The sequence below is a fragment of the Lissotriton helveticus genome, chromosome 7 (assembly GCF_964261635.1).
Source record: "Lissotriton helveticus chromosome 7, aLisHel1.1, whole genome shotgun sequence".
Taxonomy (NCBI): Eukaryota; Metazoa; Chordata; class Amphibia; order Caudata; family Salamandridae; genus Lissotriton; species Lissotriton helveticus.
Window position 1 is genome coordinate 1115513897 of NC_136068.1, and position 24167 is coordinate 1115538063.

The 24167-nt window shown below is 40.5% G+C and overlaps 1 protein-coding gene across 2 annotated transcripts in view; it reads right to left on the bottom strand.

The window, feature by feature from the left end:
• Positions 1 to 24167, bottom strand: part of COG1 (component of oligomeric golgi complex 1) — a 125039-nt gene that overhangs the window by 41360 nt on the left and 59512 nt on the right. For both annotated transcript variants that reach the window (XM_078654272.1, XM_078654273.1), the window contains exons 7-9: positions 18667 to 19464; positions 16700 to 16846; positions 10620 to 10781 (exon numbers count right to left, since the gene is read on the bottom strand). In XM_078654272.1, coding sequence (XP_078510398.1) covers positions 10620 to 10781; positions 16700 to 16846; positions 18667 to 19464 — 1107 coding nt within the window. The remainder of the gene's footprint in view (positions 1 to 10619; positions 10782 to 16699; positions 16847 to 18666; positions 19465 to 24167) is intronic.

Below are 24167 nucleotides of genomic sequence, written 5' to 3' on the forward strand. Positions count from 1 at the left end.
TCATGTTAGAGTCCATAAATAATGTAAATTGTATCAGGCGGTGTCCATTTTCAATTTTAAACATCAAAGCATGTGGACCACCAATGTAAATATGAGGAAGGTGTCCATAATTTATCCTATCCCCATCAATGTATGCTTTTAACCCTGTACAAATGAGAATGTTTTCAGTCTTGTACAAGTAAGCCTCGATATTAAAAACTGAGAACGTGCATGCCACTTAATGTGAGTGAGGGGTCAGTCTCCTTTTTATGAAAGCCTGACCACCTGTGCGAACGCAAGACAGAGAATGTAATATCAGTCCTAGCATATTGAGGGCAGAAGTTGTGTAGCATTCCTTAAAATATTTTTCTCTCTTCCCAGGCTTGCGTTGTTCTAAATTCCATCAAACAATGAATAACCAGAATGATTTTTGCCATTTAAAAAAACATAAAAAGTCTGCAAGACCCTATAACTGTGGCTTGTTCAAATGCCAGACACTCAGAGGCCTATTCACTAAAGTATATTTACATGTGAATGAATCTAAACTGTGCAAATTTACACCTGCACTTCGTAGAAAATTGACTTCTTTTGGCTATTGACCATTTCGGAGTGTAAATTTACTACAATGCGTAGATTCACATGTGTACAAAGGTATGATTGTAGAGTTACTAATACCGGGAGAAGAGGAGGTATGAATATTTCCGTATGAAAGCACAGGAAAATTGCAAAAAGTTTATTAAACTTAAAACTATAGAATAAATAGTTTTATGCTAAATATTGAAGTAAATTCATTGTATATATTTATTTTTAAATGTGGGACAAAATAAGAAACTTACAATCACATTAACTTAGTTTTGATATAAATATTTAATGAAACCATTGGCCCTTGTTACCTCGAAAATAGGTAATTGAGGTGAGGGTGTATTGCAACAAGAAACTTGGTTTCCACGCATCGCTACCCTACGGGGCAGAAATGAGGAAGGAGGGGCGGATTACAAAGACCAGCATACCTCATTGTTTCCACCGACTGCGGCGCCCACCAGGGGGCCTATATCCTTTCCAGTCACCACGTGATGCCCACCGTGGGATTTAACAAGCACACAATGAGCCACGAACGCTGTACGCCTCTCCACCCTGCCGATGCGACCAGCCCCTTTGAGAAAGGTCTGCTGACAGACCGAAATGCATTGGGACAAATGAAGACTGTAACATTGCAATCGGAATAAAAGCTTTCGAATTCACCCCCAGTTGTGCCACTCACCGTCTTTCTGTGAAAGAACCTTGTTGTGATATATATATATATATATATTCACTGAAAAAACCATAGGTTATAGACCATATATAGTTAGGAATTAGCATTTACAAAACCTTGAAAATTCACTGAAAAAACCATAGGTTATAGACCATATATAGTTAGGAATTAGCATTTACAAAACCTTATTTTACTCACACAAAACCATTGAAATTCCATATATAGTTAGTTGCACTAACTATATATCGCGCACCCGCAATCCACTGCTGATGATGTCACATATTACATCATTCATGACATGGTCAGTGACATCACTGATGACATCACTGATGACATCTCAAATGACATCACTGATGACATCACTGATGACATCACTGACGACATCTCAAATGACATCACTGATAACATCTCAAATGACATCACTGATGACATCACTGATGACATCTCAAATGACATCACTGATGACATCACTGATGACATCACTGATGACATCATCCAGTGACTGTGTTTCTGTAAAGTTAAAATGTGTCTTACATATTGAAGAATGAGTGGAAGTATAAGTGTCTGGACAAAGGATTTAGTAGGTGCATGACTGAATGTATGAGTGAGTGATTAAATGTGTCTCACTGAGTGCATGGGTTAGTGACTAGACTATCTTAATTTGAGCATCATTATGTCTGTTGTTCTGTAAACTGCTGCATGTGTTGATCAGTAGCTATATGATTAACTATATGGGTTACTGATTGATTGTCCAAGTATTTGTATGGGAGACTGAGTGTGTGTGTGGCTGGCTGGCTGGGAGGTGTGTGACTCTGTGCAGATCAATGTGTACTTGTATCAATGATTCTATAAGAAGGTAAGTATGTGTTAGTATATGTTTGAAAATGTAAGGTGCTCTATGTTTAACTGTATAGACAAGAAAATGGAAGTGTCATTGATTCTTTAACAGGACTGACTACGTGTGTGAGTAACTCCATGGATGAGTGGCAGACTGTGAGTGTCTGTATAGGTGTATGAGTGCATATGATAGTGTTGTAAAGATGAGTGATTGTATGTATGAATGATTGTATGGGTGAATGAGTGAATGTGTGTGTAGACATAGGAATCAGTGAGTGCGTATGTAGTAACTAGTATTGGTGTGTCAATGGTTTCAAAAATTATACTCTGTATTTAACACTGGGTGAAACAGAGGTTATATTAAAATGTGAGGAGATGCATTGTATTGTCACATGAATGATATCATCAGTGATGTGGTCATTGATGTCAAATCAGATGTCATCAGTGATGTCATCAGTGATGTCATTTGAGATGTCATCAGTGATGTCATCAGTGATGTCACTGACCATGTCATGAATGATGTAATATGTGACATCATCAGCAGTGGATTGCGGGTGCGCGATATATAGTTAGTGCAACTAACTATATATGGAATTTCAATGGTTTTGTGTGAGTAAAATAAGGTTTTGTAAATGCTAATTCCTAACTATATATGGTCTATAACCTATGGTTTTTTCAGTGAATTTTCAAGGTTTTGTAAATGCTAATTCCTAACTATATATGGTCTATAACCTATGTTTTTTTTAGTGAATTTCATTGGTTTTTTAACAGCTAATATCTGTAGCTGTAAAATGTATTCTTCTTTAAATCCAAAAATATATTTTATATGTTTATGAATAATTTTTTTTTAAATATTTTTTTTTCTTCGTTCCCGCTTCGCGAATCGGGAAGCTTCCCGTTAGCTGACCTTGATGCCGCGAAATAGACCGCGAGCCGGTAAACGTTTCTTTACCGCAACTGCCGCGTTAGAAAACAACATCGTGACGCCTCCCGTCCGCATGACGTTTCACGTTGTCGCGTGATACGTCATATGACGTGCTACGTTAGCGAACTGGTACGCGAAGCGAGTCGCAAAGCGCATGTTTCTGGAAGCAAACCGGGAGGCCCTGCAAAGCGCTTAACGTAAACACAGCAGGTCATGTGACTTGGTAATAACACTTTTCATTGGTTCATTTCACTTTTGGTTTCCTAATGATGTAAGACTAGGTCATATAATCTAAAATGAACACTTTTCATTGGTTGAGAACTCTTGTTTTTCCCAAATGATGAAAATCCCTCCTTCTTTCCTCACTCTGACTTTCATCATTGTGAGAGAAAGACCCTTTGTGATCACTGAGCAATGGCTTCTTTAGTAGCTTCAGCTGGTGCTTCCCCACCACCTCAACCACATCCAAGGAAGAGTGGACCACCTGCTCAAGTTATAATTCAACAAGAAGAGGAAGAAGAGGAACAGAACGACGAGCACGAAGAGAGGCAGTTTTTGCCTGAGGAGCCCAGGACGTCTCACCGGAAAGAAAACTTCATTTGGCAATTTTTTAAAATTCCCAAAGGTCAGAAAAAAGTAAATGCAAGATACGTAACTTGCCTTATATGTCAAGATAGACTGTCCAGAGGAACCGAGAAAAAATACAGTTTCGGAAACTACACAATGCATCGCCATATGACTAGGTGGCATCCTAACAACTACAGTGCTGCACAGTTTCGGAACGACCTAGATAATCTCCCTATTATGGCCAGAAGATCTGTTGTACCGGAAGTAACGGGACCAGAGGGCAGGGAGATGGTGCCAAATATAAATATGAGATTTGGTGAAGTAAAACACATCTGCGTATATTGCGATGGATTCATTTGCTACGGAGAAAGAAGCATCACTCTGATCAACAGAGCTATTGACTATCATATGCAAGTTTGTACGAAACGCCCAAAATAATAAATACTTTTTTTTTTGTTTTGTTGCTCCTGTTGAGCCCTTTACAATGAATCGTTTTCATTGCCCCCTCCAAGAAAAACCCAAAAAAATATAAAACTGTTCAGAAAAATTCAAAAAAAGTAAAAAAATGTTCCGAAAAATAATAAAAAAAATATAAAACAACAAAAACAATTAAAAAAAAAAGTTCTTTTCAGAACAACCTCCCCGTTATTAAAAAATTGGTACAATATTTGGAACTGTGCCAACCTCTATTTCTCTTAGTTCGCTTCCCAGTTCGCTCGCCGGTACGCGAACCGGAAGCGAACCAAAAACAGTAAGTATAAGGGAAGGAAACAGACACTTATGTTAAAAGAAAGACAGCTATAGGGGAGTAAACTAGAGATACTATTACCCGTAATCCACTGCTGATGATGATGTCACATATTACATCATTCATGACATGCTCAGTGACATCATCAGCAGAGGATTGCGGGTTTTTTGGCAACGTGCCTTATCCACGGTTTAATAACGCTGCCTTTTGCTTTATATAAGTTTTCAAATTGTATGAAATATATACCAATAGGTCGTTATGAACCTTTAGGTAGTGCTTTTCTTCATGAGGTCTGGTCGCTTCCATACACATACAGATGTTTCAAAGATGATCAAGAAGTTTATCTGAATGGAGAGGAATGCACTGAGACGCCAGATCATTCACTAATGTGTAGGCACATACAGTTACACGGTTCATGCAACAAACACCGACCAAATATGGCTTGCGTGTTGCAAGGCACGCCAGTTCCTGCTATCATCCCCACGTTCAAGTTGTTGGAAAATGGTAGTTATTTGATGCTCAATAATGAAGATTGTTCTGGGTTAATTAAAAGTATTCCTTTTATCGTAACAGTAAGTGAACGGGTTATTTGCTGCAGAAATGTTCTATTTCCTCCCACACATGAACATAGGGAGTTTTCAATCTCGCCACAAATACCAACCTTGGGAGCAGATTTCAACGGCATGGCAAGAATAAGAGCTCTTTTGTCTCAGAGAGAGGTGGCCTTGAGTTCGGCCCGTGAAACTTTCGTGCTTCACATAGCGAACACCCGTACAGAGGTGCAGACCCTTTTCAATTCAGATTTGCCTTTCCATTTCAGCAAGATGGTTCGGACTATCTTTAACGCATCCTCCACAAAGGCCCTGGCGCACTTTTTTAAAGTTGTTACCAGTGGTCTCGTGACTTCATTTGAGAAAATCTTTGGAGTCATCCCTGCTTTCTTTCATTCTATTTTTTCCACTCTGCTTAGTGGATTGCCATTTTTACTTGCATTACCAGCGGACGCTCTTGTGCTTTTTTAAATTTTTAAATATGGATGTCCCTCCTATGCAACCTCCCGCCCTGCAGCTGCTGACACTGTTTCGCAATCGCATGCTAGAATATTATGGCACAATGCCGTTGGCGATATTAAGCACGGCATATGGATTATCTTTTCGATTCTCCTACTTCACCTGTGTCCAGCCTGTATTTCACTGCCTGACCTGTGATTTCGATTGGGCCATTGATTTGTGTCTCTGCGGACCGGTTTCTCCTGACGTCGACTTTAATCAGCTGATGACTCCTATCATTACTCACGAGTTGGTTTGTCCTGGCGAAAGGATTATGGCTGTGGCATTGATGCATGGACTAATTGGTCCCTGGAATTTACTGGCGGCAACACAGTCTTTCTTGGAACAGAGCTTTCTTGAAAACCCACCGAGCTGTCCTCTGATGGTGATAGAGGATCCGGTGCTGGGAGAGCACGTATGTTCTTTTCCGCTTTTAAATTGGATGGCTGAACTCTTTTCGGATGAAGACGGTGACTTCCTATTGGAGGCTGTTGCAGCTTATTTTGCATACACAGTTATGTCATAGACCTTTTTCATTTTTGATATGCTGAGTACTAGCATTTCATTGACAATTCATTGACTTATTTGTCAAGTTTTTATTATTTAGGGTGCCTATTGGCTTAAGACTCGATAAAGTACTTGGCTGTTTTATTTTTCTTTAGCGTTAAATTTTCCTAGTTTTTAATGCTTTACCTTGCGGACCGTCCACATATAAACTTGCAATCTGCTCTCATGAGATGGCACTTCTATTATCTTATTCAGTTCGTTTCCGGATCATGGGGAGGTGTCATCTAGGTCCTGGATATCTTTACACCGTGTTAAGTTAGCATGGGCTCATTACCGGTTTAAACGCCATTTTTCCTTTTTTGCAACTTCTGCACACGACACTTAGTTGTTGCTTTAGCTTTCAACCTAATAGTTCATCGTGATTTACATGAGAATAATATGTTATTGCTCTACTATCTGCTTTACTTGTTAAACTATATCTGTACAGCGAGTGCTGAAGTTTCAAGAACAACACGATACAGAATTGTTATGAGGTCTGATCTCCACGACTTCATACTCATAACATAAGTGCAGCTTCTGCCAATTCTGGGCATGAGGCGGGTTTTATATTGCTTTGCCGAACACACATACACAACACTTGATGCGGTTCACATGAAGAGAGAGCTGGTGTATGCTGATGTGATTCCTTCAAATCTAAGACACTAAAGCATGGGCACGCCCTAAACCAACACAAAGAGACCTTCTTAGCAAATAATATAATATGTGTATTAGGGAGGGTGAGCTATAAGCAGCCGCGGGCCGTGGAGGGAGTTACGATGGGGCAGGGAGGCGGGGAGGGGGAGGGGCAGGGTGGAGCCCTCTCCACCCTGCCCCTCCCCCTCCCCGCCTCCCTGCCCCACCGTAACTCCCTCCACGGCCCGTGGCTGCTTATAAGTGTTGATAACTCTTATTCATTTACAGCATGTTAACATACTGTCACCATTCGCTTTTTATGTACTAGTAACTATGCTGGTAATTTTGCTACTGATAATATGTGTACTTGTATTATCTAAGATACTACGCCTGAGAAGACGGCATTAGTAAATAAACATTTCAAATACACATGTGTTCTTCTTAACTCCATGTTCTGGTTTCTAAGAAATATATAACGACCGACTGTTCATGAGTTCCACGTATCCTGAGGTACTATAAGTTCATATTCTGGATTGTCTAAACATTGAGAGTTTGTTATATCCAATGTGACACTGTACCTAGCTTGCTAAGGGGTTTTTGAGTACTAAGGTGAGTTTTGGGGCACCCTAATTCGCCGAGGTTCCAATCCTCTGTCCACAGTTCTGTGTGAGAACAGAAACCCTGCGACAGGGGCACCCCCGACCCTTCCTGGAGCTTCATCACACTTGCGATACAACTCCAGCAATGCGCCACCTTTACGGCACAGTTACATCACGCATCTGTGCTGTTTTTGCCCCATGATGCGCCGCATTGTAAATGCAGCACACCATAGGTGACGGAACAGCGGCACAGAATGACTAACACATCCCTGGTGATGCGCCAGTCATCATAAATCTATCCCTATGCTTCTTATCTTGTTCGAGATGAACCGCCATATGTATCATCAAAGTTTTTTGCATTTCCTAAATAGCGAACTTTAAGGAATAAATAGCGATTCTTTACCATTCCTAGTTTGCGATTAGCTATTTGCTAATTACAAATTACCCATTCATTTCCTTCATTTCCATAGGGCGGTTGGACTCACTTTTAGCTCGAACGGCTGAATGGATTTCCACGAAACTTGGCAAAATTGTAGGGACTGGTAGCCCGATGTGCCTTTGCTATGTCTCAAGATATATGCTCCAGTGGTTTTTACGAAAATTAACTTTGAAAAATATGTATTGGGCTACATTGGCCTATATATATGTTGGAGCCCAAATGTAGCCCAATGTAGCCCAATGAAGCCCAATGTAGCCCAATGTAGCCCAAAGATGGCCGCCAGAGACAAAAAAAACAAATGTAGCCCAAATATCAGCCAGATGTAGCCCAACTATAGCCCAGTGACAGAATGACCAATCAGCTTCGCAAACCTCCGTTACGCGAAGCGGAGCGCTGTTACAGATATATATCTTTTTTTGAACGTTAATTTCTCAAAATCCACTAGAGCACATATATTGAGACCTAGCAAAGGCACATCGGGCTACCAGTCCCTAATATTTTACCAAGTTTCGTGCAAATCCATTCAGCCGTTCGATTATTATTATTATTTATTTTTTTTGCCCCGCGGGGCCCTTTTAAAACCTCCACATCAAACCTAGGGGGTCAGCGAGGATCTACTATTCCCCCTTATGGTCATTTGCCCCTTCGCTTTGGCCTCCTCTTGTCTCTCGATCCTACCGAGAGACAAGATGGCGGCCGCTACGGACTGTTTGGAATGTTGACAGACGCCGGAGAACCAATCAGCTTCGCTTCACAAAGCTCCGTTGCGCGAAAAGTACGCGTCCTGGAGCGCTGCCCGGTCCGCTGTTACAGATATATATCTTTTTTTAAACGTTAATTTCTCAAAATCCACTGTAGCACATATATTGAGACCTACAAAAGGCACATCGGGCTACCAGTCCCTACAATTTTGCCAAGTTTCGTGCAAATCCATTCAGCCGTTCGGGCTAAAAGTGAGGCCAACCGCCCTATGGAAAACTCAATGTTAAAAACACGTTTTGGGACCCCCCTTTTTTCTCGGCCCCCCCTTGACGAACCCCCCCCAAATTTTCAAGGGCTGCTCAGAAACAAAATGTGACATTTTCCTGAATATTTCAGCCAATTCCGTCCACAATCTCCAAAGTTATTAGACATAGAATTTTCAAAAATCCCATAGAGAAAAAATCCTAACTATATATACCTACTGGCGACCGCCAGTATGTAATATATATATATATATATATATATATATATATTTATATATTTGTTTTTTTACAGCTTTTAAAAGTCCCACCTGAAGTAAAATGTTTATTTATTATGTAATGAGAATAACTTAAAGTTATATATGGAATTAATTTACATCAAGTGAATTATTTTTACAAAAAAATAAACTTACATTCATTTGTAAATTATAAAAAGGTAATTAAAATATTCTAAAATAAAACTGTGGTTTTGTATATAGGTTTTTATAACATTAATATATAACATAATTTACTACAAGCCGTTATTTTAAATCTCTGCCTCCTTTATTTCATATGAGAATGTGTTACAGTATCAGGTGTTGGCAATTTGCTGGATTTACTCCAGGTCTGAGCTGGATCATATTTGCAACTGTTTTGAGAATTTTTTGGCTGTACTCTTGTGGATGGGTGCATGTCTCCCAAAACCCCTCCACAACCCTCCCTAAACCCTTCCCACTTTGTAAAGATATTTCCTGTTTTCCCACCACTCCCTTATGGTCCCTCCTACATTTACTACTAAGCATGCGCAGCAATCTACCCATAGAAAAGATAGAAGAGGTGGAAGTGCAGATTTACACCTGTAGATTTGTGAATAGTATTTTGTAGTTAGTTCTACTACTCCAAGTACTACAAAATGGAGTTTGTGAACAGGACCATAAGACTTGATATTATTCATACCGGACATACACGACATTATAATGGGGTTGGATCGATTTTCATCCTTGATTAAAGGAACAAAAATGGGGGGGGGGGAAAGTAACCCTTGTGGCATGCCTTGCTGAGAAACTTTACTTTCGGAGGTTCCTGGAAGAAGAAAATTACTTGAGAAGTTTCCCAAGAGCCACTGCTGCTCACTGGCATCTTCTCGCTGCCGTCCCACGCAGTGATGTGGGAATGGCCTCCGGGCACATGTAGTCTCTGACTAGAGATCAAATGTTGCTCAACAACCATGGACTGCAAGAGCGGGGGAGGGGGGGGGGGGAGGAGTATGTGGACTGCTGGGGGTTTTGCGGACTGCCCATAAATGAGTGATGACTGGCATGGAGGAGAAGTTGTAGCAAAGCCGTGTAGCAAATAACAGATGTAGAATTCCTAGTGCTCCTTTATAGCATTACAAAGATCCTGGGATGTTTGCATTGTTCGTCCCTGCCTCGTGGGGGTGAGGGACTGTAATCTTTTAGCTCAATGTCTTGCGCCTCTGATTGGCAGTTACTGTCTAAGAATCTCATCTGTCCATTGTGACCAGTCCTTTCTCCAAACACTTTAGCATCATTAAGTGTTCATATCAAGGAAGTACCAGTGGAATTGGACAGAGAGGCTAGTTACAAATGTACACAGCCCAACAGGCAATAGTTTGATGAACATACTGAAACTACCTTAAAATTTCTACTCCTTTCAAGCCTCAATCATTACATTTATGACATGTAAATGGCTCATATCAGCGGCGTACAAGATACAAGCCCAGTGCAACTGTCTTCACAATTAAACTGTGGATTGTATTTTGAAAACTCAATCCCAGATATAAAAATACAGTGATCATACTGGAGAGCAGGTTCAACATTTTTTTTTAGGAAGTATTCAGACTCAACCATCTTAGTGATGATGTCATATCCTCCATATCACGGACACATATATTATGTGGAATGGGCTTGAACGTAATAGTCTAATATGAAAGGGAAAAAAAAATATGTCAAGATTTGGTTGCCCCTAATCACAATATGATTCAGAATTGTTTGGACAGAATACCATCAAATTATGTGTTATGGGTAAGGCAAGTTGATTGCCATACTTGAAGGCTAGCTCCTATGCTGAAAGTGCTACACACCTTGCCCGCCTTGTCTTTAGAGAGCTTCTCGTAGCTGGCGATCGTCTGGGTCATGCAACCCCTCAGCAGGTCTTGCAGTGTCACCTTGGGCAGAGCATGACCTCCCACTCGGTTGACCTCTTGACAAAGGTTAAACAACAGGGACTGCACATACCACGACGGCTAAGAATAGAGAAAAAACAATTTATAAAAAATGGCAATATATTTAAAATAAAAATGTTTCCACCAAACAGAGATATAGAAATGTAAGTTTTTCGGGGCGCCTGCTCAAGACTGTGGGGCCTTTAAGATTAGCCATAACACTTTGCTTAGAGGTGTTATAATCACATCTAATAAGTGATACTACAGGTGCAGAGGGGCTATCATTTAAATATACCCTTTACAATTATATATTTGCAGAGATTGTCAGGACTATTCCTGGTCACTGCTTGAAATAATTCCTAAGTCTGTTCCATTCCCCCAGAATTTGCGTCATTTTTGGGAGACATTTCGGAATGTTAAAAGCAAGTTCAGATACAGGCTGCTTCTGAACTGCCTTCAGTATTATTGGAGATTACATCAGGTTTACTGACCATCAGCAATAACACTGAAAGCAATTCCCCAAGGTAACCAACAGCCATATCAAAGCATACAAAGCCAACTGAGGATCCCACCTACCTTCTGATCTACCTGTGGCGTTTTCACTACCATCCCATGGAAGATGAAGCTCATCTATACAATTTCTAAATTTAAGGAAACAGAAACCTCCTTTCTGAAACAGGACTCCAGGTCAGAATTTGAAATGTAATGGTCTGTGAACCTGCCCTGAAAGGCAATAAAGAGTAAGTCTCTTAAAAGCTGGATGTCTACAATGATAGCCTCCATTTCCAAGTGAAAGTATTAAAAGTAATTATCTTCTCTGGTGGGCTGGAAGAAAATAAAAAACATATAAATCGATCATAAAGGGGCACACAAAAATGAGTGCACAGCAAAATTGAGAATATTGGGCTGAGATTTTTTATTTGGCTAAAGGGCATTCCTCTACTAAATTGATTACTATCTACTTAAAAGCTGTGCACTAAAAATAAACGTAAGGAAAAAAGCTATCCTTTTCTTGGTTTTGCCTACAGAAGCTTTAACTGTCTGTTATATGAAGACCTAATGTGAACAATACAATAATTACAGTGGATTCTAGGCTAGCCCATTGCTCATTACTTGAGCATGGCTTTCTTGGTAATAACATCTCATTTATATTTTAAATGGGTTTTCATTCACTTATTGCGTTTCTCTTCCCTGCAGAAAAGCAGGTTTACAGTCTTTCTGAAAGGATGACTTCAGTCAGTTCAGTTCAAAGCAAGTTCTTTTAGATCAATAGTCCTTAAACATTTTTAAAACGTGCATCAATATAAAAATTTCAAATCACAAATCTTAAAAACATCATAAAATTTCATGTAATGCACTCAATTGTCCTATCCACGGTTCATATACACAGAGCACCTAAAACGATAAAACAGCCTTTCAATTACATTCACATTTGAGGAATTCTTTAACTTTTTGAATGAACTTCCCCATGGCACAACCCATGACCAAAGTACTCATTTCAGTTAAAAGGTTTACTGCCTGAACCCTATTTTTGAAACCATACTTTTTAAAAATCGGGCGTAAAAACTTTATATCTACAACCTTCTGCAACAAATAATATATGTAGAATGTCACAAGTTGTACCCAAGGAGCAGACACAGTTTCCCTTACTATCAATCATGGATCTTTTTACCCCATTATTAACATAACAGGGGTTAACCCATATTCTTAGCCTTTGTAATTCCCTTCTTAACCAGCAACAGAGCAACCTATCAATGTAAGGGAAATGTTGTTCGTTTTGCCACGCGGTGACCATGAAGCGTACAGAACTGTTTTGCAGGAGGTACTCTTGGTCCTGTGCTCGGGAGATTTCTTTTCCCAGGGCCCTGAGTTCTCTCTTATCTATCTCAATTTGGTGAGTCTGAGGACACAGCTTAACCCTCAACATGCAACACGCTTTACTAATGGTAGCTTTTATGCCTTTTGCCCATGTTAGCTCACTCTTTAAAATCTTCTTTCTGCACTATTGAGAAATCTTGAAATCTTCTCCCGTTCCCTGGCACTGACAATCGTAATAGGGCTATGCAAGCTGTTGTACTCCATGAGGTAATTCCCAATTCCAATCTCACTGCCTGAACCACTGAAGATTTAGGCAATGAGAATAGGTTTCTCAGGGTTTTTCCCCTCCTCAACGTCCCAACCGTTTTTGCCACTTAGATATAGCAATTCAGCACCATATAAAACTTGTGATGGTACCATTGCTGCGTAGGCTTGTAAGACTGGCCTGTCTGACATTTCAGCATAATTACCATTGAATTATTTCAATCCACTAACAGATGCTGATGCCCTGAGCTTTAAAGCGTTAAGGTGGGTGTGCCAATGCAGACTTTTCTCGAACCACATCCGGGTACCTATATTCGGCTACCTTTTATAGCATCTCTGAACCCAGAAACCATGTAAAACCTATTTTCCTCCGACCGAAGCATAGAATCTTTGTCTTGTCCATATTGACAACTGTTTTTTTTTTTACCACAATATTCCTTAAACCTATTTAGCTTTCTTTGTAGGCTGATCTCTGTTTTGTCAATTACAACAAGATCGTCTGCATATAATAGGCATGAAATGAGTTTCCCATCTAACGTCGGACTTGCCCCCTTTCATGAACTAGAATAAGGATTAAGTATGCAATAAATAAGGTTGAGTTGTATCCCTCCAATGCTGACAATCTAGTTTTTTTGGAGTTGCACCCTCAAGGCAGCACTTCCAAGCAAAGAAAAATTACACCTTTTCAGCCCTTTTCCAAAAATATTTTAGGATTTTTTTCTCTAAACTTTCCCCCAAATATTCCAGGACTATATTCAGAATAGTGAATAAATCTCTTTAACCATTTTGGGGAACGTTGCACTTTTCCCAAATATTCTACAACTGGGGTTGAAATAGGAAATTTCTCTATTTCCCTTCCCAGCATTAACAGAACCATTTGCTGCCCTAAATGCACAACTGAAGGCATGAAGGTCAAATGTACAAATGGCGACTATCTCAGAACAATTTTTCTTTCAGAAAACCTGTTTCAAAATGGATTTCCATGCGTGTTTGTGCAACAGAAGCCCTTTTGAAATGCTTTTTTCAAAAGACACAATATTCCAAGATGGACATCGATGTATCCCCATGTGAAGCATCACCTGTCCTATGGAATTTTTTGGTACTTCTATTTTTCACTGTGCTTTACCAACAAGTCCTGGCAAAGCCCGTTTATGCTCCTTGATAAAAAGAATGTACAGTGCCCTACTCGAGCTATTCCTAATCTCACTGTCAATCATATCCTCTACTGCCTTTTCCTAGTATGTAAACTCAATAAACTGGGGTTTCATGTACAATCTAAAAAGCATACTTACGGATTGGATAAATAATCCTCTACTTCTAAAGCTGTGCAAAGAATGCCCACCTCAATTCAGGCAAAGGCTACCGAAGAGCAGGCTTTTTAATGACAAACAGACTCGATTTTTGCTTAATTATGTGATGGGCTGCTTTAAATATAAAATGCATAAACTTAGGTTAGAAAAGGGGGTGGTGATGAACAGAGTGTCTGAATTAAGCAGACCACTCTTACCCAGTCCAAAGATCAGGGCTTGATCCATCACCGTTATTTAGCTCACTGCCCCATCCCAACTCAGAACCTGGCTATATGCAAATTAGTCTGTCCCTGGCCCAGTGCATCATGGGAACAGGGCAGACCAAACTACCAAGCCAATTCTTCACCAGAAAGGAGACAAGCTTCCGGGGACCGGTTTCTGGCATTTCAGCCGTCGTCGGCCCGGCTTGCTTGAATCCTGATGGAGCAGTGAGCAAGGGACTCATGTCGGAGTATACCCTGCCACACCTATAGTGGCCAAAAACGATTCAGAAAAGGGGGTGGTGATGAACAGAGTGTCTGAATTAAGCAGACCACTCTTACCCAGTCCAAAGATCAGGGCTTGATCCATCACCGTTATTTAGCTCACTGCCCCATCCCAACTCAGAACCTGGCTATATGCAAATTAGTCTGTCCCTGGCCCAGTGCATAATGGGAACAGGGCAGACCAAACTACCAAGCCAATTCTTCACCAGAAAGGAGACAAGCTTCCGGGGACCGGTTTCTGGCATTTCAGCCGTCGTCGGCCCGGCTTGCTTGAATCCTGATGGAGCAGTGAGCAAGGGACTCATGTCTGAGTATACCCTGCCACACCTATAGTGGCCAAAAACGATTCAGAAAAGGGGGTGGTGATGAACAGAGTGTCTGAATTAAGCAGACCACTCTTACCCAGTCCAAGTCTAGCCCTGATCTCTTGACTGGGTGAGAGTATTCTGCTTAATTCAGAAACTCTGTCCATCACCACCCCTTGTTGTTAAATATTTTGTCCACCCTAAGCGTGGAAGGGTATACTCAGATGCGAGTCCCTTGCTTATTGCACCATCAGGATTCAAGCAAGCCGGGCCGACGACGGCTGAAATGCCAGAGACCGGCCCCCGGAAGCTTGTTTCCTTCCCAGTGTAAGAATTGGCTTGGTAGTTTGGTTTGCCCTGTTCCCATCATGCACTGGGACAGGAACAGACTAATTTGCATATAGCCAGGTTCTGAACTGGGATGGTGCAGTGAGCTAAAAAACGGTGTTGGATCTAGCCCTGATCTCTTGACTGGGTGAGAGTATTCTGCTTAATTCAGAAACTCTGTCCATCACCACCCCTTGTTGTTAAATATTTTGTCCACCCTAAGCGTGGAAGGGTATACTCAGATGTGAGTCCCTTGCTCATTGCACCATCAGGATTCAAGCAAGCCGGGCCGACGACGGCTGAAATGCCAGAAACCGGTCCCCGGAAGCTTGTTTCCTTCCCAGTGTAAGAATTGGCTTTGTAGTTTGGTTGCCCTGTTCCCATCATGCACTGGGACAGGAACAGACTAATTTGCATATAGCCAGGTTTTGAACTGGGATGGTGCAGTGAGCTAAAAAACGGTGTTGGATCTAGCCCTGATCTCTTGACTGGGTGAGAGTATTCTGCTTAATTCAGAAACTCTGTCCATCACCACCCCTTGTTGTTAAATAAACTTAGGTTAGGGCATCGTTTTTACTGCCTGGCTTAAAGTGTAAAAATGGTCACTGAAATGTGTAGCTTGTTTAAGTGATAATAAAAGCTAGAATTAATAATTTGTACCAGAAACCCCAAAAATCTCAAGTAATAAGCTGTTGTTCTATAAAGTGCAAAAGTTAATGATACACAAGAACCCAGCAAACCACCCATGGGATCATATCCTTGTGCTCATGTTTTCAGAAAGATTATTTTCAGCTCCGTTCTAGGAAAAGTCTTCTCAACCAAAAATAAAATGAGTTCAAAATCCACTTACAATGACCCGACCCCCGCCCCCTCCCCCCCCCAAACTATATTTTCTGTTAGAAATACACAATCCTACATGGTCATGCAAACTATAAAGTTACAACTCTAATGGGGAGCTTCAATCCCCGTCCTTTTTTGCCAGTTTTAGGGTTGGAAAAATACAACTTTGCAGAAATGTATGAACACTTACATGGAGAATACGATTTTACAGGCAGTGCTTTCCGTTTGTAATAAGTACAATCTTGGCTTGGCAGGCTGTTACGGTTGCATAATCTGCTGAAAGCCCTTCAAAGCAGAAGTGCTGCATAAGACTGAGTGATTACAGGAGAGTCTAGCAATAATGCTCAAAAGCAAGGTTTTTGTGGAGAAATCCTGCCTTGCTTATAGCTGGGAATATGACAATTGAATATGACAATTTCCAAAGTTTCTAAGTGCCTCTTCAAGCTGAAGGAGGGCTTCCAAGGCTAAGCCGAAAAGAGGACTATAGCTTATGAAAAGGCCATAGGTCTAGATCTGGGGTTACTTATCAACAAATTAAGTGATATTTGTGAGCGACACCAAATAACAGTTTTGGCAAACCCAGAACCATCCAACTTAAACAAAGAATGAACTTTTCAACCCCACAAATAAATGTTCAGAATGAGCCACACCTGGACTGGAAGTCTGATTTTCGAAGTCACTGTTGCACCCGACTCCGTCTCCTCCTGAATTTCAACCTCATCCCAGTTGGTGGCAGTAGCCAAAATGGACCTCGCAGCCTCCTGGAGTAAAGTCTGAGTGAAACTATGAACCAGCACCTGGGGAGGAAAAACGCACATTCAAAAGGGTGGGTCTATCTAAGGCAGCTAATCAGAAATGAGAAGGTTTTAAAAGTGTGTCCATCTTTCCACAGAAGGCCACAAAACTCAGAAATGCCCACATATCAAGCTTGGGAATTGTGGAAGTCTCGCTGCAGTTTCCAGAATATCAAAAGATTTCTGTACACAAGGTTTAAAGCATATTGATCATAATTTCAAGTACCCAACATACAGTGGCTTACCTGGAGGGGGACAAATATGGACATAATTGTATGAATTTGAGGATTTAGAACCTTTGCTTAGACCGATGGAAGTTACTAGGGTAGACCCTCTGAACAATGTGCATTAACATAGATTCGTCCTTGTACCTATGGTGAAACACTTAAATAAGCGCAAAGGGTGGTATGGAGAGGATCATAGAACTATTGTTCTTTTCAAGAGAGATCTGTTCCAATTTTTAATTTACATTCTCACCGCTAGGATACTGAAGTCATTTAGTACTTGCAGTAAAACCAAATACTAATTTTCATACTCCTACCCAGTGGCACTATACATAATGTTTATATGTGACATTTGTAGCACTAAAATGATTCTTTAAATTCTGTACTACTCATGAAATGCCATGTGTAGCAGTCCACTTTAAATTTGGAAACAAGATCAACAAAGGCTGAGCCTGTACTTAATAAAACCATGAAATGAGCTTTGAATGCACATTCTAGCTAGCACAAGTGACTGAGTGCAGGCAATACTAAGAGGCCTTATTAAAACTGGTCTTAATATAGTACTTGATGTCTTCATCACAGCTCTGTAAATAAATGAGATCACTTTACTTAGCTGCAGGTATTATACAACGTCCTATATAATCAGTCCTATTGAGATTAAAAAGTGCATCACGTAGGTTGCACACATTTTCACAATGAATGCCTTAACATAGTAACCTACTTTCCCATCTCTAAAATTACTGCTATCCAATAGTCAAGGAAAACAAAATAAAGAGGAAACACATAAGGCACACTTTCTTTTTCATTGGTTCTTGATGATCTCATTTTGTGAAGCCCTCATTGTAACTAGTAAACAAATAGCATACAAACTGATAACATGCTGTACCGTTCTAGCAGACGACATGGGAACTGTAATGGACATAAGGGTGGGAGATCTGAGTAAGTGCCAATTTGAACACTGTTCTCTGGTTAGGAAAAGGTGGCCCGGAAGGCAGTCGAAATATAGGTACCAGACTAGAACAATGAACATTTACCAGAGGACAAAAGCTTTTTAGTGGCAAGGTGGATTAAAGGATTAGACAAGAGTCAAATAAATGTCTGCTGCTCACTTATTGACTCCAGCAAGATTTCAGTCATCAGTGACAGCAAGTCATGCCACGGTGGAGGTGGTTCAAAAGACTATTCAAGGAGTTCACGGCTTCAGTCTGCTTAAGGCAGGCATCTACAAACTGCAATCACAACTGACAACACTTATGAAAAGAAGACTAATGAGCAGATGTGCGAATGACCCATAGTAAGTACATGGAAGTGACAGAGAAAGGGTAATGTTGTAGTACAATGTTTGAGTTAATTAACTTTTAGGGAACACCATATCAAGCGGGTTCCTACAAAATCACTAGGGTGAGCGGAGTATTTACATAGATAAGAACATAGCCACTCTGCAATCCAGCAGTCATCCATTTTTTGTGCAAGCATTCGCCACATGCATTAGAACTAGCAGATACTCCAGTGTCACCAGTGGACCAGGCCTTTATTCCGTCAGATCTCTTTTCACTACTGTTCTTACAGCCTCTGCATTTTTCAAAAGATTGGACTTACTTCCACAACAGCAGAGCTCCAGATACGATAGGCTGCTAGGCTTTGGTGCAGAAGTTTATCCTTCACATCCTGCCACTTAGCCAGTACTGGGTCCATTTCCTGCGCTTTGCCCTTTCCAACTTTTTTTGCTGACCGATGCTCTCTTATCACTGGGTCTAAAGAGCCAGACTTGCCCAGAATGCACTGCTTCAAGTGAGGACAAAGCTTCCCAAGGGATTGGCACAGCCGAGCCATGAAAAGGACAGCCCCCAGTTTAGCCTCTTGGCGAGAGTCCTGCTGCCCAAGCAGGCTAGCTCCGGTCCTGCCGAGTTCTTCTGCGATGCAACTTAGAATATGTTCAATGCAGGCAAGGCAATGGCTTTGCAGCATCTCTTCCACTGTCCGAGCATCGCCGTACCTGTCAAACGCTGAGTGTTTCCCCATTGAGGGGGCTTCACTGGTTGTGTCTTTGGGATGTGGAGCGTCATAGGGAAGGTAAGAGAGAAGGTCGTCTAGTTTGACCTTAAGTTTTGCATCTAGGGCAGTACAAAAGTTCTGGACACAGGGGGTGAGGGCATGTGCCTTCATTGAAAGGCCGCTTTTGGCAAAATGACTGCGACTGCTTACGTTGATCCATGCAGCATCAGGTAGCAGATCACTGGAGCTCTCCAGCCAAAGAAAGGAAGGTACGTTGTATTCAAATTGAATATGTTTGCTGGTTGTACCACTGTGAGACTGGGCCTCAAGTTCATGCAGAGCGGACATAAGGAGCTGTTTGCTGGTGCTGGTAATGGAGTTAAAGTCTTCTTTTGTTAGAGTCTAGAAAAAAAGAAACATTGACATCATAGTACAAGAAACATTACATGTTTTTATTTTAGTAAATTGTTTCCCCCCCCCCATCAAATTCCAACGTTGCTGTTTCCAGACACATTCATTAATTAACTCAGCTGCCCTATTCCAATCACAGAAACATTATATATTGCAAACTGTTGGTGCATGCAGAGCATACACATTTTCACCAGAAAAGCCTTAATTTACTTGAACATTGTACTCCATTTACTAAAAACAACATCAGGGCTATTTAAAGCAGCGCCAATCGAAGAATACTTGCATGCTAAAGAAAACTGTCAAAAGAGGATCTGCCGTTTACCCATTTCTTTTCTTTCTATAGATAAGTAAATTACAAGATGATTTAATGAGGAGTAACGCAGTAAGCCATGCACAAGGGGTCAAGGACTGCCTAGACATCCTAGGTAAAACGTGGGTATATTGTATCCGACGCAAAAAAAGTATAAAAATTAAGAACAATAGAGAGGAAAAGAGGTCTGCTTTCTAAAGAACAGCCTGAGACGAGAGTAACCTAATCCTTTCTTTGGGTGTTTAACATGGGAATGTGTTGCTTGATTCACCAGTTTAACAGCTTAACAAAATTATAGATGTATACATTGTGAATAATTCTGCAATCAAGCTGTTCTCCCAAGAAATCAGGGTTCGAACCCTTCAGGGATGTGACATGGTACTGCTTGACTGGAATGTTCAGTGAGGAAAAACCCCTCAGAGAGAGCAAAGCTCCAGATCTGCATTGAAAGTGACGAAAAAAGGTAAGTGACGTTCGATCCAAGCGTGCTCCTCATAACCTTGGTAACTTCACCTGATGTCACTTCCAGCATGAACTGAGACTGGCCGGCGCCCTTACCAGCAACTGAGAGCTTTTAAGTTTTCGGGATCCAGTCTGATGCCCGGGGTCGTTGTACAGGTTTGGAATCTCAATCATCAAAGGGAGAGGGAGGGAAAAATGTAATGACTACACTCTTATTCCCCAATCATATATTTTGAACAACAAAAGAGTGTAATTACTGTGATCACAACTTTAGATAGCATGGGGAAAAGGGGGTATAAATCCAATTAGGTTTGTATAAAAAACGCTCACTCACCACTAGTTGGTGGCATGCTTCATCATAAGGCCCCACTGGGAGAGGCCGAGTGCCTCCCCGGTGTGCTTCGACGCCAGATTAACTGTGGAGCTGGTTTAATTGTGAAGTGAGTTTGTGATCGTGTTCTTAAAGTTTAAAAATGTCTAAACTGTATCGTAAAAAAAGGAATTTTAATTTGGCGATCAATCAGACATATTAAAAACAAAATGTGTCGGAAGTAGGCCAAATAAATTGTTTGGCAACTTCCTCTAGGGTGGGGTCAGGTCAACATGTTTCTGCCAATAGTGGTGTAAATTTACCTGCCATTCGTCAGGACCAAAATGCACTAAACCTAGGCGGCATGGGTGCGCTAAGGCCCACCCTGACCTGAGGACGTGCGAGTGAAAAAAATAGTAAAAATAAAAATAAAAAAGTGCACGGAAATAATACTCCTTTTCAAGGTTACCTCAAGTTCGAGGAACCAGTTGCACTTGTGGGGTGAGAAAATATCATACCATGGGTCACGAGAGGGGGGTGGTGGCGAAATCGGCGCACGGCCCTCGTCGCCAGGCACCCGCTCAGTACCTGCTTCAAACCCTCTGTAACCGGACCCCGTGGTTTGGAATCTGCTGGCAGAAGTATCCTTCAGAGCTAGTTTTAAGTGCAGCATGAATCTACTACAAATGCACATAGACTATGAAGCAGTACACTTCCTATGAGGGAGGTGGAGGTATAGGTGGAATAATAGAGACTAACTTTCCCAAAATTATGTGCTTATCTACTGCTTCTTGCCTAGTACAAATATCCACAGAAGAAGGTTTTGTGCGTGAACAGATGTCTGTGTGGTAGCTTTTAATAGGTTTGGCAAAAACGTATTACCAATAGCTGCTGCTGCTTTTTTCCATATGATGTGTCTTGGATCTTATTAACATAGTTTTATTACCTTGTAAATAAGGAAAGGTTATTTACTTCTAATTATACATTTATTATGGGTATTTTCCTAGAATTCACAAACAACATCACCTATGTGCGGGATCAGAAACATTTTAAATAGATACAATTTTTGAAAATAATTTCTTCAATAAATCCTGCCTGTGTAAGCGATATTTAGTAGTTTTATTCATTGTTTTTAAACAAAGTAAATAGGAATCAATGTCAGACACTACAAACTAAATTTGAATACAAACACCAAAAGCAATTGAAAAAGAAAAAAATAGGAAACAAATAAGCAGGTAATGGTTCCTCTTGGCAAAAGGCTGCCATATACATAAATGTTGTCAGTGTCCTTATAAGTATTTTAGAAGAGGCATGGTCTCATATTGCAAAACAAAGTCAGATAAGCACTTAATTGTGACAAGACTGAATTAAGACCCAATAGCCACAATATCAAAGAGAAGGGTATACTATTTATGAATGAAAAGAAAATGTCCATGATTAAGAGCTAGTATTATAAGTATCTTGTCCTTATCCGTCAAGAGATGTTCTTTGATAATCATCAACAGGAGAACAGATTAGCCATACCCTCTTACTATATGGACAGGTTAAATAGAATCCTCTCAGGCAAACAAGTTACTTAGAGAGGGTTGCTATAGAGACAGTCAATACATTATTACTTTTTGGCAAAGATGTGGACAGATCTCCTAGTGGTTAATATACAAATGCATGCTTTGAGAATGATAAACGAGCGTAAACAGGTTCATAATACACATAAAATTAATTTAGGGACATTCCTAATCCTATTGAGATAACAATTGAGGCTCTTAAAATTTTAAAGAAATGCAGAAATTTGTTTTTGCTAGAGAGGTAAACTTAGAAAAACACAAAGGTAATGAAACTATCAGGGTCTTGTGAAAATCTTGCATTACTTTGGGAGCAGATCGAGCACCTAAGGGTACTTTGTTTTGAAGCCCTGTGTATGGCTAGTGGGCATCGATTTAGAGTGGGCAGTCGAATGACCAGTTTTTACTCTCCCTTACCGCAGTGCAAAATGTGGTGGTAAAGGACAGCAAAAACGTATAAATAACGCCCACACAATGAGAGAGTTTCCATGGAGTGAGAGTCTTTGAGATGTAGTATTTGAAGAAACAACAACTTCTTAGAAGTTTGACAGGCAGCCGTCCTAGTTGACCGAGCTGTCTCTTAGACTTTTTACTCACTGACCGGAACTACCTTGAAGGAGGTTCCTGTCAATGACTATAATTTTCCACTGGGCTGACAGACAACTCTAAATCTGGAGAACCAGTACTTTGACAGGGTAACAGAATATTCCACTTCCTCACCCTGATGGAATACAATCCATATATTGAAGTCTAAATCAGGCCCTTAGTCCTTGTTCTCTCTCATCCACAACTAATTAGGAAAATGCTTGAGAAGCAGGCATAACTGAAAAAACTTTCTCTAACAACAATGCTGCTCCAATAGAATTTGCAAATCTCCATGTGCAACCCTCCAACTCTGCACATTTGAGCTCCTGCACCATTAGTATGCTTCACTACACACAGTTCTAAAATATTTTTCAAACAAACAAAGTTGTAGAACAATGAGCTGTTTATGGGGAGGACTTAGAGAATTTTGAAAGAATGAAAGCAGCCACTACGAGTACTGGATTACTGTGAACATAATTATCGCTTACAGTTGTCCCTCCCGCTATGCTTCCAAACTAGGAAATACTGACTTAAATTAAAAACACTAGAAAGCGTAAAAATAGTCTATACTGAAGTAAAAGTCAAATTAATACCCAAGAATAAAAAGAAATGACTATACAAAGGCTACCATGTTTTGCAAAAAACATAAGATTCTTATGGACTACCATGTCAAATTCTCAGGATGATCTGAAAAATTATCCCTCTGCTTAATGATAATAGCAATAAAGGATGTGGAAAATGCCATAAGCTCACTGATCCTTTTGTCAGAGTTTCACTATCAAATAAGGGTGTCTTACAAGTCAGCAGCTAAATGTAACACAAGGCATTGTGATCTAGTATCTTATGCAAAAGAAAGTTTCAAACTAGATTTAAGGCCCACGGACTACCGGATAAACATAGGATGAAGATGTGGCTGTTCAGTCATAATACTCATTCATAAATTACACAAACAGAGCTAAGCAAATTTTACGCAAGGTGCAGTTTTACAATATGAAATAGCCTGCATGCAGTAAGTACAAAACACAGTAGAAAAACAGCTATAAACTTGAAAAATTAGATGGCGTTTCAACACTGTTAAAAAAACTTGCACTCCTGCCGGGAGCAAACTGCATCAACTTTAAATCTGCTTGCCTGATTATGTTTCAGAAGGACAGATCAAGCTTATTTTCAGGCACAATTACTACGCACCCCATCCCTAAACATTACAGCAAGTCAAGAAGGCGATTTTACGGTATTCAATTCTGCTGAAAATGTTGAACAACGCTGATATAATCATTAAGTTCTTGCTTGCAGACTTATCACTTGAGCTTCAGAAAAGCAGTAAAAAAGTTCCCATTAAAAAACCCAGAAACCTTATACTGCCTAATTGACTCTTCATCATGCCTGGGCTCTCTTGTGGTTTAACAGAGAAAGAAGATCTTTCACCTGGATTCTGTTACTGGAAATAATTAGGCGAGTGGAGTCT